General features: G+C 45.1%; 1 protein-coding gene across 5 annotated transcripts in view; it reads left to right on the forward strand.

The window, feature by feature from the left end:
• Mtf1 (metal-regulatory transcription factor 1) overlaps window positions 1–16644 on the forward strand; it is a 46622-nt gene that overhangs the window by 10019 nt on the left and 19959 nt on the right. For all 5 annotated transcript variants that reach the window (XR_015619882.1, NM_001108677.1, XM_087549971.1 and 2 more), the window contains 4 exon segments: window positions 8033–8271; window positions 9011–9142; window positions 12076–12149; window positions 12881–13017. Coding sequence is in view for 4 of the 5 variants with exons in the window: in NM_001108677.1 (NP_001102147.1) it covers window positions 8033–8271; window positions 9011–9142; window positions 12076–12149; window positions 12881–13017 (582 nt within the window). In the remaining variant the exon portion in view is untranslated.

The following is a 16644-nucleotide window of genomic DNA, read 5'->3' on the forward strand; positions in this document are numbered from 1 at the left end:
CCAGGCACCACGTCTGGTCCAGTTGTTGAGTTGTGTGTCCTCTCTTTCTCTCACCTGTTCCCAGAGGTTCGGAGAATCTCCAGTTTGAGAAAGGTTAGGTATGTCAGCCTCTTTGCTAGAACAGTTTTGGGAAGCATGTTCTCGAGACAAGCTGTAAATAGTGTTTGGAGGCAGGCGTCTTTGAATTCCAGCACTGAGGAGGCAGAGACAGACGACTACCAAAGCCAGTCTGGACTACATAGTTCAAGGCTAGTTTGAGACTCTGTCCTAAAAGAGGGCAATGGAGGTGGGAGGTGTGATTGGGTTCTAGGAGAGCTCACAGACACTTGGTAGCCAAATCTAATAAGCTGGACTTCTGTATTAGCATTACTAACTGATGGGTTGTTTGTATGTCTTTTGGTTTTTGTTTGGGGGAAGCAGGGAATTGAGCCTGGGGTCAGATGATGCTTGGCCAGGGCTCTATACTGTACCTCCAGTTATCTTTTTTGTTTTTAATTTAAATTTATTTATATGTATGAGTATTTTGCCTGCATGAATGTCTATACCTAGTTCATGTGGAGGCAGAAGACACCTGATGTCCTGTAACTAGAGTTACAGCCTGTTGAAAGCCACTGTGTAGGCGCTGGGAATTGAACCTGGTTCCTCTGGAAGAGCAGTCAGTCCTCCTAACTACTTAGCCATCTCTCTAGTTCCTCTTTAAAACATTTTATTTTTATACAAATGTGATCTGACTGGCTTTGAACTCACTCTGTAGTATGGGGTTGTTGTACTGGAATTTCCTTTCCATATCTTCAGATGAGCCGTCTGACCAAGCTTTTAACTGTGTTATAAAATGAGGGTGTTTGTGGTCCTTAAGCAGAGGGCAGTGAACACCAACCAGTCCTTGCTACAAGTAATCATTTGCCCTCCTTCTTGGCTTCTTTCATTTCCTCGGTACCAGGCCACTGAAGGGCACCGAGATCCCATGGCTAAAAGTGAAGGCTTAAATATAACTCTGATAGTTCACCCTTTTAACAACCATAGAATAGACACTGTTGGTCCGCATTTTACAGAAGAAGAAAATCGAAGCGTAGAAACAACTAGCTGGTATATTCCCAGTGTTGGGAGGCAGAAACAGGATCCTTTCGAGTTCTCTGACTGTAGGGTCTGAGAACTTCAGATTCAGTGAGAGACACTGGCTCAGAAAATAACATGGAGGCCTGCTATTGTGGTACATGTCTTTAATCCCAGCACTTAGAGGCAGAACCAGGTGGATCTCTGTTTGAGGCTAGCCTGGGATACATAGTAAAACTCTGTCTGTAAAGACATAAGATAGAGCAAGATAGAGCACAATACCTGATGTCAACCTCTGTCTTGTGAATGCTCTTGCACAAGTGCACACACCCTCCTGCACGTACCCCATAAGCACACTCCACCTTCTTTTGAACGGAGAACTGTCTGATGCTGAAGTCAGTGCTTCTTAGGATAACACACCAGTGCTACAAAGGTGACACTCGCTGATAACAGGGCTGAGAAATGAAAGAGCAAGAGGGTGTCCTCAGTTCTGCATAGATGGAGGGGTGAGGGGTAAAAGCAGCCCTAGGGAGTGATGGATGGGTGAATTCAGCTCTAGTGGGCATTGAAGAGAGGGGATTGTTCAGAGCACTTGGACTTGTGTTTTGAGAACTGTCCATTTGGGATAGAAGTCAGTGCTATTATGGGGAGCAGATTTGCTGTGGGGAGAAGGGACAGGACGTCACTAGTGATGGAGAAAAAAAGAACAGAGTTTGATATTTCCTCCCCTAGGGTTTTTTTTAATTTTTTTCAATTTTTTTTAAAATTTATTCATTTATTATATATAAGTACACTGTAGCTGTCTTCAGATACACCAGAAGAGGACATCAGATCCCATTACAGATGGTTGTGAGACACCATGTGGTTGCTGGGAATTGAACTCAGGACCTCTGGAAGAGCAGTCGGTGCTCTTAACCTCTGAGCCATCTCTCCAGCCCCTTTTTGTTGGTCTTTTTGTTTCTCCTTTTTTGAGACAAGATCTTGCTATAGTACAGCCATTGCTAGCCTGAAACTTGCCATCAAGACCAGTCTAACCTCAAAGTTAGGGCAGTTCTCCTGCTTCTGCATCTGCCTTTTGAATCCTGGGATCAAAGACTTGCACCAGCACACTCAGTGAGGAAAGTGGGTTCTGTAGCTTTAACCACCAGCCAATCATTTATTTATAAGTGTTTGTCTGCTCTGGGCACAGAAGTCCCTCTCTTTATTGTCCTGTGTAGAGTTGAGTTCCTTCCGACTCCCTTTCTCTTCTAGCAGTCTAGGCATTTTTCGCTCTAACTTTGGTGAGCTTTGTCATCTGAAGTTCTTTTCTGCTGGAGCTTGCCTGCACGGCACCTGCCCTCCTTTGCTCCTGTCACCTGAGCTCTGTGATCATCCTCACTGAATGTTGCTGTTTCAGAGCCATTCAGAACACTCTGCAAATCTCAGCCCTAATGCCTCCTGGACATTCATTATACTCGATGCTTGGCGAACTTACCCAGGCATCTCTGTGCTCTTTAGCAGAGTCCCCCACAGCTCTCTGAAGCCACCGGGAAAGTTTAAGTCAGGCTTCAATTTGAAGGTTCTTTGAGAAACGAGTTTTCTTCATGTCCAGTGGAGTCTCCAGTGACATGTTCCCATGACAGATACTGTCATTCATTTTGACAAGCAGACGGTCCATATGTGACCCTTCCCTGAAGTCTTTGGATTCAGCTGGGCATCTCCTCCGTAGATAAGCTTGCTGTAGCCCAAGCCTCAGGTCCTGTGTCTGTCTATTGCCCTGTGTCAATAGCTATATCAGCGTAGCTCCTTAGGCTGTGTTCTTGCCTGCCCTAATTCACCTTTTGACAGCAAGGGCCTTTGTTGTTGGTGGTGGTGGTGGCACCAAACACAGTATAATTCTGGAACACAATTCTTCAAATCCATAAATGATAACTTTCAGTCTCATTTAAAGTTACATGATGTTGTAATATATCTTTGTAGCCATGACAACACTACAATTTTTCTTTCAACTTCCTGCTCTGATCCCGTTTGAGGAGGTCTAGATTTCCCTTTGTGTGAAATTTGTAGCTCCTTTAAAATAATTCTGAAAGCTACTCAATGTGATGTCCATTTGTTATTTCCAGATAAAATGAGAAGTTGAGAATTCAGTTTATTATAGGGAGAAAAGGTATCTAGTACCTAACACCACTTTTTTTTAAACTTTTTTTTTTTGAGATAGGATTTTTGCTATGTAGCCCAGGCTGGTCTTGAACTTGTATCAGTCCTCCTGCCTCAGTCATTCTCCTGAGTGCTACCCCCTCCCCCCCATAACTGTGTCCTGCGTACCTTTCAGTACCCTTCCAGTCCGTGTGTTTTCCTCACTTGGCCTCTTCCCTTTCTAATCTGCCAAGATTTCTTGAAAGCATAGTTGGCTGACTGCTCACATTCTGGCCACTGCCTTGCTGTTCCCATGCTAGTGCTGTGGCAGGGAGACTGAGGGCTTATCAACTGGTGGTCCTTGCTACGTTTGACCCAGCTGGCATCCTACTCAGAACTTCCTTTCCTGCACGATAGTCTTGGGGTTTGCTTACATATGTATATGAATGGCGGGGCATGCTATACACACATAGTCACACTGGCGGGGTATGCTGTACATGTATAAGTCCACATGCCTAGAGTTGATGTCCAGTGTCCTCCTTCATCACTCTGCACTTTACTGAGACAGCATCTCTCATTGAGGCTTGAGCTCACTGAGTGCAGCTTGTCCAGTTAGCTGTCTATCCCGGCAATCATCTCGTCTCTGTCTACAGAGTCCTGAGATTACATGGTGGCCATGAGGCTTGTCTGTGGGTCTACCATCTGAACTCTGGGCTTCTCAACTGCACAGCACAGCAAACCTCACCCACTAAACGTCTCCCCAGCCCATCACCTAAGAGTCTGTCACTACTTTGCTAGCAGTAAGGCTTGCTGCGTTTGTTTCATTCATTCATTCAAAATATAAATGGAGTGAGTGCCACTTCTTCACAAGGCTAGTCTCTGAAGTTGTCAGTGAGCAAGGTAGTTATAGTCCCTGCTGTCAGGCAATTTAAGTTGAGATAGGAAGCAGTCATTCATTTATTTAATTCAGTAAGTATAATGGAAATTATTGCATCTTAGTTGTATTTTGTATTTTAAAGAAAAGGTGGTTGGTATCTCTTTGCTGGTGATTATTTCTGGAAATACTGCTTCTCAAGCATACATGGATACTCAGCCTTCTTTTTTTTTCCTTTCTTTTTTTTTTTTCCGGAGCTGAGGACCGAATTCAGGGCCTTGCGCTTTCTAGGCAAGCGCTCTATGATACTCAGCCTTCTTATGTAAAGGGATTACAGTGTTTGCATGTAGCCTGTGTACATTCTCTTATATACTTTAAATATTTAAAACATTTATTTGTGTGTAAGCACATGCAGAGGTCAGAGGTCAACTTTGTGGGTTTGTTTTCTTCACTTTTACATGTGTCCCAAGGATTGGTCTTGACAGCGTCTATAATGAGCCATCTCGCTGTTGGCCCTCTGTATACTTCTGTTAGCTTAGCTTACTCACGATGCATTTGATGCAATACAGATGCTTTAGACATTGTTTAGGGAATCAAAGGCAGCTCCATATATATTCAGCACAGACACTCCTTTTTTTAATTGTAAGTATTTTCAGTCCATAATTGGCTAAGCCCATGAATGCAGATCCCCCAGATTTAGAGGGCTAGTGGCCCAGGAAGCTGTGAGAGCCTAGGAGAAGCAGGCCTGCACACCGGGACCTGGAGCTGAGGACCAGTCAGGGAGGGGCCCTTGGGGAAGAAATGGCCAATGGGGGACTGAATTGGAATTCAGATGGGAGCAGGGCAGCGGTGAGAGGGGCATTCCATTGCCTCTGTCGTCTCTTACAAAGTTGTCGGCTGCTGTGGCAACTGAAGAATGGAATTCTGCTCTTATCTCCCATCACTGTGATGGACCTTATGACGGAGACCGTCCCTGGTCTTCCCCCTTCAGTGATAGTTTTGAAGTTTCCGTTGGTGAAGTTGGTACATATTCATGAGGGGATAATTACCAATGTGAGCCAAGTGTCAGGTTCCTGGTAAAGATATATAATACTGGCCTTTATAGAAGGGCGCTGTTGTGTGGACATGAGAGGTTATGGAGGACCTGGGAGGTCGGGAGACTTGAATTAAAGGAAGAGTCTTGGGAGGAAGCCAAGAAAGGAACTAGACATTTCCAGTGAAGGGAGAGATCACAGGCGAAGAGGTAGGAATTGAGGCTCTCAGAGGACCAGTGTGCTGTGGCGAGCAGCTCTAGGTTGGACATTCTGCTCTCCTAGGTCCTGAGTTGTGTGAGAAACAGAAAGCATCGGAGGGTCTTAGGAATACCCTGACTATCCTGGTAGGCATTGTGACTCTTATGTGGGGAGAGGCCATGTGGATGGAGCTTTGTTTTAGAATTGTTCTGGCAATGACTTCAAAACTAGGCACCAAGACATCCGTCTGAGTGGACTACAGAATGTGACCTGTGTGGCTGTGAGAGGCTCACCGTCAGTACATGAACAAGCACTTATTTGAGGTCCTCTTAGCAGTTGGAGAGAGGGAGAGAGGAAAGGAGGAGAGGGGTCGGTTAGAAGGAAGGAGTCAGGGGCCCTCCCTTCCCTATCTAGCCAACTAGCTGACAGGCTCGATCCTGTTTAAACCAAGCTTATTTTCTTTTTTTTTTTTCTTTTTTTTTTCTTTTTTTTCTTTTTTTCTTTTTTTTCCTTTTCTTTTTTTCAGAACTGGGGACCGAACCCAGGGCCTTGTGCTTGCTAGGCAAGCACTCTAACTCTGAGCTAAATCCCCAACCCCTCAAGCTTATTTTCATATGGCACTAGAACAATGGTTCTCAACCTGTGGACCGACCTCGACCCCTTTGGTGGTCGGCAAACCTTTTCACAGGGGTTGCCCGAAACCATTGGAAAACACAGATATTTACATTATGGTTCATAAAATAGCAAAATTACAGTTATGAAGTAGCAATGAAAATAATTTTATCGTTGGGGGTCACCACAACATGAAGAGAACTACATGTATTAAAGGGGTCACCGCATTAGGAAGGGTGAGAACACTCTGCTCTAGGGATAAGTAAGAATGCTGTTTGAGGAGGGATGGGGGTTGTTGAGTTGTTTGTTTGGTTCATTGGGGGAAGGGGAGTCAACACAGAGTTTCTCTGTGTAGCCCTGGCTGTCCTAGAACTCACTCTGTAGACCAGGTTGGCCTCAAACTCAGAGATCCGCCTGCCTCTGCCTCCCACCACGTTTGGCTAATTTTTAATTTTTTATGTCTGTGTGTGTGAGCATCTGCTGAGGGCACAGGCTTCAGAGTCCAGGACCTGCCCACGGTTCCTTTGCAACAGCAGTGTGCGCTCTTAACCACAGAGAAACTGCTCAGCTCCTGAGAGTGGTTTTTTATTTGTTGTTTTCTGTAAGAGTTGAACCCGGGACCTCAAGCATGCTAGACTAATACTGAACCACAGCTCTGGCCTCATTCAGATTTTACATTGTTAAAGAAAAGCTCTTGGGTAACCCAGACTGGTTTCAAATTTCCTGTGTAGTTATGATAACAGAATGACCTTGAATTTATTAGTTTGTTTTTGAGGCAGGATCTCATTGTATAGCCCTGATTGACTTGGACCTCTTCAGGTTAACCAGACTGACATCAAACTTAGAGAAACCCATCTGCCTCTGCCTCTGCCTCTGCCTCTGCCACCCAAGCTGGGTTTAGGGTGTGTGTAACCACACCTGGCCAACCTTGAACTTCTGATCCTAAGTGCCAAGATTGCTGACACACCCAGTTTATGTATGTCTTATAGAGATAGAACCAGGGCTTCCTGTATGCTGGGAAAGTGCTCTACCCACTGAGCTGTGCTCCTGCCTAATTCTTGGATTTTTATTGCTTCTTTTAAAAATCAAAATAATATTTCATAACATGAAAATTATATAAAACTCAAACCTTAGTGTCCATTTATGGACATTTAAGGTTTTGGGATATGGCGGTGTTTGGTCATTTGTCTCTGACTACTTTTATAACATGCAGGGCAAGGCTTGCATAGTGACAGAGACAATAAAACCTAAAATAGGTTCTCTTTGACACTTGAAATTGTTTGTCCTTAATGTCACCCATTCTTTGATCAACCACCCTTTCTGAGACAGCATGGCTGTCTCGTCCCTGAGGCTTTGTCCCTCTAGCCAGGCTTTACTTTGTCTTCTCTGTGCCAAGATCAACTCAGGGGTCCCAACATGTCTGTCTGTCTTTCTTCCCTTTTTTTTTTTTTTTTTTTTGTGGTGGTGTCAAGACAGGTTCTTTTTGTATAGCCCTGGCTGTCCTGGAACTCCCTCTGTAGATCAGGCTGGCCTCGAATTCACAGAGATCCACCTGTCTCTGCCTTCTGAGCACTGGGATTAAAGGCGTGTGCCACCACTACCTGGGAAAGTATTCCTAATTCTTACAACACTCTTATTTTTTAAAAATTTATTTTTACAATTTTTAGTTACTTGTTTGTTTATGACTGTGTGAATATGTACAAGCAAGTGCAGGTGCCCGGGGAGTCTGTAGATGACAGATGACCCTGGAGCTGGAGTTACAGGCGGTTGTGAGCGGCCTGATACGGATTCAGAGAATGGAATTCTGGTCCTCTGCAAAGCAGCAGTACATGCTCTTACCTGCTGCACCATCTCTCCAGCTGCCTGCAACAGCTTTTATAAAGACAGACTTAGGGCTTGGGTTGTAGCTCAGTCAAGTGCTTGCCTAGTGTGCACAAAGCCGGAGTTCACTCCACAGCGCTACATAAAGCCTAGGTGTGGTGCTACATGCATGTAAGCGCTCAGAAGGTGGGGACAGGAGGATCAGAAGGTTAAGGCGCTAAGTTTTCTGTCAACTTGTGCTTCGTGAGACCCTGTCCCAGGACGGAGAGGTGAGACCTGGCAGTTCTTTTTTCCTACTGATGAGGTGTCTCCTGTCCTCTGTCAGGTAAAGCGGTACCAGTGCACCTTTGAGGGATGCCCGCGCACCTACAGCACAGCAGGCAACCTACGCACCCACCAGAAGACTCACCGAGGAGAGTACACCTTTGTCTGTAATCAGGAGGGCTGTGGCAAGGCCTTCCTCACCTCCTACAGCCTCAGGATCCATGTGCGAGTGCACACAAAGGAGAAGCCATTTGAGTGTGACGTGCAGGGCTGTGAGAAGGCATTCAACACACTGTACAGGTTGGTCTCTCCCTCTCTCTCTCTCTCTCCCTCTCTCTCTCTCTCCCTCTTTCTCTTTCTCTCTCCTATGACAGCAAGGAGACTTTGGGACTTTGAAGAGCATAGCTGCACTTACCTGTTTGAAGCACAGTCAGAACTTGCTACTTTAAAGATAGATGCCCGTGGATTGGGTGGGAATGTTGCCACAGCTGTGTGTAGATTTGCATCTGGAGGAGTGCCATTGTGCCCTTGGGATTTTAGTAGTTGGCATAGAGTAGTCTTCCAGTTGGCACAAACCTCTGGGATAGCCTTCTATCCCGAGATGTAGGAAGGTACCCACTTGATATCTGTCTTTTTCCATGCTTGTGTCACGAGTCTTCCACAAATCATTAATATTAAGCAAAATAGCAAAATAACAGTGGCTAAGACCATACCATTCTGAAAGTGCCTGCTCCTGTTTGATGCTGGCAGCCAAGCAGGGTTGGGGCTGGGTAATACTTGGTGAGACAAGTAATAATGGCTGACACTGATATGTGCACTGCGCAAAGGCAGGATTGTATAGTAGAGACGCTCCGACAGTCCTGGCTAGTAGTCGAGGGCAGGACTTGAACCCAAGGGCGTCTGTCCCTGGTTAATGCTCATTTTCATTCTCTTTGGGTGAGTTTCAGATGCTAGTGTACTCTGGGACGGCGTTTTGGTGCGCTTGATCCTGACACTGTGGATCATTCTGTAAGGAGCATTTCTCTGGGCCATTTTGCAGGTTGAAAGCACATCAGAGGCTTCACACAGGGAAAACATTTAACTGTGAATCTCAAGGCTGCAGCAAGTACTTCACCACACTCAGTGATCTGCGGAAGCACATTCGAACCCATACAGGAGAAAAGCCATTTCGGTAGGTCTTGCTGCTGTCCGTCTGTCACTGGGTAGGCCTCAGCTGGGGATCTTGGTAGGCTCTAGGATGTTTTCACTGTAGGAAGAAAGCTCCTTTACCTGTCCTCTTCTCTGGTGGTGGAGCTCTGACCAACTGCTGTGGGTCAGAGATGGTCAGGCAGACTGAAGCGTCTCTCCCAAGGTGATGGCCGTTCTGCCTCATTTGAGTAAGATTCTATATCAACACCCCTTCCCCCCTAAACAAAACATCCTTACTTAAATGGGAAAGAGCCCCAAAGTTATTCTAGGCAGTGTCTGATGTTGTCAGCCAGAGGGCCTTGAGCACCGGGAAGGGGAGACCGACTGAGGGCGGGATTAAATTGTTTCTGCGCATGCTCCTGTAGGAGGGTGCGGGTAGGAGGCTTAGCTCGGTGGTCTGCACACCCCACTCCTCCTTATTTGCTGCTGCTGTTCACATCTCATGTTTGTACACATGCAGGACCACATGCTTTTTGTGTTGATATGTCCAAATCCATATCTTTTACATTTTATTTGATAAGTATGTGTCTGTGGGAGCCCATGTCTTCTGGGTGCTGACACCCACACGGCCAGAAGACAGCATCTGATCCTCTGGAGCTGAACTAAACTTGGCCCCTCTACAAGGGCAGTAGCGTTCATCTCCCCTGCCCTGCCAGCCTCCACGGAGACAAATCTACTTCTGTCAAGTAGCACTGTAAATCTACTTTCTATAAAGCTAAGCCCGAGGATTATGGCTGGTTTTTTTACTACAGAAAGCACGAGGCAGCTGGTTACAGGCACTCAGTGAGTCTTCAGAAGCAGCCTCGGATGTTGTATGACATTTTTATTGAGTAATCAGTCTCCCCATCACCGGGTTGTAAGTATTGCTGAAGAGATCCCATAAACAATGCCCCTGAATTCTGATGGGATATTGCTTAAAGTTATGGCCGCAAGCACACCATCCTTTCGTTCTGAAGCCATTCGCCCTCCTTGGCATACTTAGAGGAATTGAAAAGTCTTCAGAGGCAGCTAGCTCTTAGATACCAATTAAATGAAAATGGGGTTTTAAATTACAGAGTCTCAGCCCCTTTAACAAGAGGTTAGATTCCGGTTAGTTGCTCTATAGATGCTTAAGTACCTCCCCCCAATCAGGTTGCAAGGGGACTCTTATTTCTATATACATATGCATTTAATTTTGTGATGATTAAAATAGTTTTGTCTTGGGGGCTGGAGAGATGGCTCAACGGTTAAGAGCACTGACCGCTCTTCCAGAGGTCCTGAGTTCAATTCCCAGCAACCACATGGTGGCTCACAACCATTTGTAATGGAATCTGATGCCCTCTTCTGTTGCGTCTGAAAACAGCGACAGTGTGTTCATATAAAATAAATAAATAAATCTTTAAAAAAAAATAGTTTTGTTTTGAATATTAGAGGGGACCTAGACAGCTATAGTGATGATTATATGTGATTAAAATCAAAAGGCTTTAAAGAAACTTTCTCCTTAATGAAATAAGATATTTAGATTTATAAAAAAAATCTATTGGTCATATATTTAGGTTCTTTTTTTTTTTTTTTTTTTTTTTTTTTTCTGGAGCTGGGGACCGAACCCAGGGCCTGCGCTTGACTAGCTACCACTGAGCTAAATCCCCAACCCCATATATTTAGGTTCTTACTGAGCAAAAACTAAAGCAATATTAAGAACTACACAAACCCTGCCCTTGAGAAAAGCAGATTAAGAAAACCCAGCATGTATCTGGCACGGTTGTACAACACCTTTAATCTCAGCACTGGGGACACGGAAGCAGGCAGATCTGTGAGTCCCAGGCCAGCCAGGGCTACATAATGAGACCCTGCCTCAAGCAAACAAACAAACATACAACCTCTCCCCAAATGTACACAGAGATGAAATAAAATTGGAGGTGAGATATGCCTCAAAGGAAGCATGTGATGGATGCATTAGTATGCTGAGGGGGTGAAGCTCCTTTCTGGCATTGAATTATTAAGAAAGTATGCAGGAGCTAGGAGTGTAGCTCACCAAACATTCACAATGCCCTTATCTTAACTAAGCGTTAGCACTGCGTAAGCCAGGCACCGTGGCGCATGTCTATAATCCTAGCTCCAGAGTGAGTCGAAAGGGCCTGAGATGTATGAAACCTTTCCTGATGTGGGAATCCTGCCTGCTGTGGATTACTGGCTAATTCCGGATCACAGCCACACCAGCACTCATTGGGTTTATGTTCTGCTGTGTTCCCAGCTCATTTCCTGTATTTTTTGAGGCAAGGCTCATTTTGCAGCCCAGACCCGGCTGTCTGTGAATTTGTGGGCCTCCTCCTAGCTCAGCCTCTTGCGTGCGTGCTAGGGTTATAGTGTCTGCAGGTCCAGCTCTCATTACCCACCGTCAGTGTACATCATAATTCAGTGGCTGTAGGATTTTCCACATAGACTCTCAGCAGAGTTCTGCTCAGTGATTGGTCAGATCTTGTCATTGGGATGCTCTCAACACTTGCCTTACCTGTCTTGACTCTCAGCTCCATGCATGCCACCTTTCCCTTCCCTTGTTTGTTACATTTATTTATGTAGGTGTTTCTCGGTATACCTATAGCAGTCAGAGGACAACTTGATAGAGCTTTTTCCCTCCTGTGGTTTCCAGGGATCAAACCTAGGACATCAGGCTTGGTTGCAAGCACCTCTTACCTGGACTAGCCATCTTGCCACCTCCCATGTTTTGTTTTTGGAGTTTTTTTTTTTTTTGTTTTGTTTTCAGAGTTTTTTTGTTTTTATTTTTTGCCAAGTCTTCTCATTCCCATCTCTAAAACCACTATGACTGATCTGATCTCAGTGTTCCAAACATTTGCTCTAGCTTGCATGTACAGGATGTCAAGGCTGACATTCTCTTACCTACTGACTGGTTTGTCTTTGCTTAAACAACTCATTTAGATGTGATCATGACGGCTGTGGAAAAGCATTTGCAGCAAGCCACCACCTTAAAACTCACGTCCGTACACACACTGGTAAGTTTAGGCTGATTTCCATGTTTTCTCCCTCTCTCTCTTTCTCTCTTTCTCTCTCTCTCTCTCTCTCCTTCCTTCTTCCCTCCCCTCCCCTCCCTCCTTCCTTTCCTCTGTCCCTCCCCTCTCTCCCTTTCTTCCTTCCTTCCTTTCTTCCTTTCTCTCTCTCTTTCTTTCTTTCTTTCTCTTATATTTATTTGTTTGTTTCTTTGGGTTTTTTATTTGTTTGTTTTTCAAGACAGGGTTTCTCTTTGTAACCCTAGCTGTCCTGGAACTACTTGAGTAAACCAGGTTAGCCTAGAACTAGAGTAAGGTCCACTTGTCTATGCCTTTCCAGTGCTAGGATTAAAGGTATGTGCCACCATGCCTGGCCTAATTTCCGTTTTCCCTTTAAACCTTCAGCAGTCCCTTATCCAGGTTCCTCTTGAGACCTATAAAACTAGGAGAGCGAGTGAGTGCAGGCAGTGTGGCCTTCATTTACAATCCTGTGTTTTCCATGACTGACTTGAGTCAAGAAATTCAGCTTTAAGCCATGAAACCAGACATACCCTTTAGAAACAGCCATGAGGAAGCCAGCAACCTTCCCCCGAGGCACAGGCTACTGCTGCTGCTTTCCTTGGCTCTGGGTTTTAAGATTGAGAAAGTCAGCACCTTCCCTTACTCAGACTTTCCCACCATTAGAAGGAGAAAGCTTTTCTGATTGTGAAACTAACATGGCTTCTTCATTCCTGCAGGCGAAAGACCCTTCTTCTGCCCCAGTAACGGCTGTGAGAAGACATTTAGCACTCAGTACAGTCTCAAAAGTCACATGAAAGGTCACGATAACAAAGGCACCGCGTACAGTGCACTTCCTCAACACAATGGATCAGAGGTGTGTTCTGTTCTGATCTGGACACTGACCTAGTGATTGTGTGCAGCTGCTGTGTCCTTGCTTAACTGGAGGACAAGGAAACAGGGTCAGCATCTCTGTTTCTCTGCAATGGGAGGCTGGAAGCCAAAAATGCTCCCAGTCTCCCTGTTCCTCTGCTCAGCCCTGCCATTTTCCCATTCATCGGGTGTGGGGGAGAACGGGCTATTGACTGGCTTTCCAGAGCAGCCCAGGCAGATTCTCTTCCTTCTACGTGTGTGTGTGTGTGTGTGTGTGTGTGTGTGTGTGTGTGTGTGTGTGTGTGTGTGTGAGATAAGCCTGTACTACATTTGGAATGGAAGCTAATGTTGCCTCACACATCCATCAACATCAGAGAGCCAAGTTTTGTCTGGAGGGTTCCCTTGCAAAAGGTTTAAGAGCACCTACCTTAAACACTGAGCCACACAGAGGATCTCTGGAAGTTTTAGGCAGTTTGGTTTGTTCTTTTCTGTTGTTGTTATTCACTAATTTTTACTTTGTTTTATATGGATGTGTGTACCTACATGGACATATGTATATATACCACCTGTGTGCTCTTGAAGGCCAGAAGAGGGCATCAGATCCCCTGGAACTAGAGTTAGAGCTGGTTGAGAGCCGCTGGCTGCTGAGTCTGAGTCCTCTGCAAGAGTAGCAAGTGCTCTTAACCACTGAGCCATCTCTCTTAAACTCTGAGCCCTGTCAAAGTCTGCCCGTCCTGCCGTCCTCCAGCTCCATTCTAGACAGACCTTGGGACGTGTACTGTTGCTTGCTCTTCTTCTCTACATTTGTTATCATGTGCACTGGAGCGCACAGTCACAGACATTGGTTCTCTCCCTCCACTCTGTGGGCCGCAAGGATTAGGGTTAGCGTTGTCAGCCTTAGCAGCAGGCGCTTTTACCACTGAGCCATCTTGCCAGCCCCCTTGCTGTTTATAGCTTGGTAGTATTCACTAGCCTGTATCTGTTAATGCTGGAAAGTGAGTAATACCATTATCTTACTATGGTGGGGGGGGGGGGGTAATAAAGAAATGGAAGCTGGTAAGAGGAATCTGTCCGTTCTACCTTGAGAATGTGTCTGGAACTGATTCGATTTGCTTCTGTCCTCCTGGGTTTTTATCTGGATCTTTGCCATGAGTGGCTAAATGTTTATTTGATTTGTTGTTGGTTTGGTTTGGTTTGGTTTGGTTTTGGTTTTTGAGACAAGGTGTCTCCGTGTAGCTCTGGCTGTCCTGGAACTCATGTAGACCAAGCTGGCCTTGAGTAGGCTAAGTGCATGCTGGGATTAAAGACATGCACCACCATGCCTGGCTAGGCTAAGTGGGTTTTTAGCATCTTTTCTCCTCCCTCCTCAGGCTTCTCCCCTCTTCATCTGCTCCTCGTCTCTCCCTGTTCATTCTCCACCAAAGGTACTCTACTCTGACCTGAGGCTGCAGGGGCCATCTGCAAGGCCTGTCGTCCCCCATCCTGGATTTCTCCCCAGCTCCAGGTTAACTTACTCAGTGATCCCCTTTGGAATAATGAAATTCACAAAGTATAAAATAAGGTTTATATTTTTGGAGAGACAGCCTGCTCAGAAGTCTGTGGTTTCTAACTTTTAAACAGCAAAGGACCCTTTTAAAGGGACTCAGTGCTGGATAGAAGGCTCAGTGGGTAAAGGTGCTTGCCTCAAGCCTGATGGCCTGAGTTTGAGTCCCTAAACCATGGGGAATAGAGAGAACCACTCCTATAAGGTGTTCTCTGACCTCCATGTGTATGCTATGGTGCCCCCTCCACACATCAAAATAAATAGAAGGTCCCTGAATTGTTAGTGCTGACTAGTATTTGTTGAATTTAAGTCTGTGCCTGTGTCTGTGCTAGGTTCTGCCTCCCTCACATCTCTGTGAGGTCACTGTTGTTACCATTCCCGTGCCACTGACTAAGAACTTTGGAGCTCCTTGTTATTGAGAACTCAACTTTCTTTTTCTCTTCATTCATTTTTTTTTCATTTTTTTACTTATTCACTTTACATCCCACTGTCCCCTCCCAGTCAGCCCCTCCCACAATCCTTTACCCCCATCTCCTTCCCCTTCTCTTCTAAGTGGGCGGGATCCCTTCTGGTTATCTCCCCAATCCTGGTATTTCAAGTCTCTGCCAGGCTAGGCTCTTCTCCCACTGAGGCCAATCAATATGTATTATATATCAATATTTATCTATCTATCTATCTCTCTCTCTCTCTATATATATATCTACATACAATTTTACTATCTACATTGATTATATATACACATACATACATATACACACATACTCATAAATATATATTACATATCAATATCTATATCTGTATATATATAAAACTACATACAATTTTATTATCTACATTGATTATATATACACATACATACGTACATACATACATGCATACACACACATACTCATATATACACATGCAAACACACATACACACACACACACACACACATCTTGGAGCAAGGAGAAATGAAGCAGCTTTCCAGGGTCTACATAGCTTGTCACTAGTATGCCTCAGGCAGGCAATGTGACTCCAGAGCCAGCCTCCTAAGGTCTGCATTGTTAGAGACAAGGTAATGTTAGTTGTGAAGAGGGTGGCCTCTGGTACTTAGCAGCCTCAGTTCAAACCATTCTTCTGTCACTAAACACATGTCCTTAGGTAGATTACTTCTGGGCCTCCTCAGTTTTCTTCATCTGATAAAACCAAGCAAAACTGCTTTTTGGGTCATAATCAGTTTCTCATTTTGTAGCAGTGCATGGAGAACACTGATTGTAGTAGCCAGGGTTTTCTAGAGAGAGTAGCAGAACTTATAGAATAAGTACACACACACACACACACACACACACACACACACACACACACACACACACACCTTGGAGGGTCTAAGAATCCAGTACTTGTTCAGTTCACGAGAATGACTATCTCAGCTGGTCTTCAGTGTATGCCAGGATCCTGAAGAAGTTGGCTGCAGTGCTGCTGATGGAATGGACTTGGTGGCAAGGGTTGGAGGAAGGAGGGAGAACTTCTATCTTCCATGTTCTTTATATAGACTTCCAGCAGAAGGTATGGCTAGATTAGAGGTGAGTCTTTCCACCTCAAAAGAGCTAGACTAGGGGCTGGAGAGATGGTTCAGTAGTTAAGAGCACTGACTGCTCTTCCAGAGGTCCTGAGTTCAATTCCCAGCAACCACTTGGTTGCTCACAACCATCTGTAATGGGATCTGATGCCTTCTTCTGGTGTGTCTGGAGACAGCTACAGCTACAGTATACTCATACATAAAATTAAAAAATAAAAAGAACTAGATTAAAGGTAAGTCTTCCCCACCTCAAAGATTCTGATCACAAGCGGATCACTTCCCCCTTCAAATGATCCAGTTAAACAAATGTCTGTCACAGGCTTATCCAGCCTTTTTGGGGTTTTAGTTAATTCCAGATAATAGTCAAGTTGACAACCAAGAATAGTTGTCACACTATGCCTTAAGTCCACCAGTGTTGAGTCTTGGGGGTGTGTCTCTGCCTCCATTTGCACTCAGTGATTCCTGGACTGAGGCTTTAGAGGCCATCTGCAGAGCCCTGGTCCAACAGTGACAGTGCCAGCCTGGGC

Source organism: Rattus norvegicus, chromosome 5 (assembly GCF_021556685.1).
Source record: "Rattus norvegicus strain SHRSP/BbbUtx chromosome 5, alternate assembly SHRSP_T2T, whole genome shotgun sequence".
NCBI classification, from domain to species: domain Eukaryota; kingdom Metazoa; phylum Chordata; class Mammalia; order Rodentia; family Muridae; genus Rattus; species Rattus norvegicus.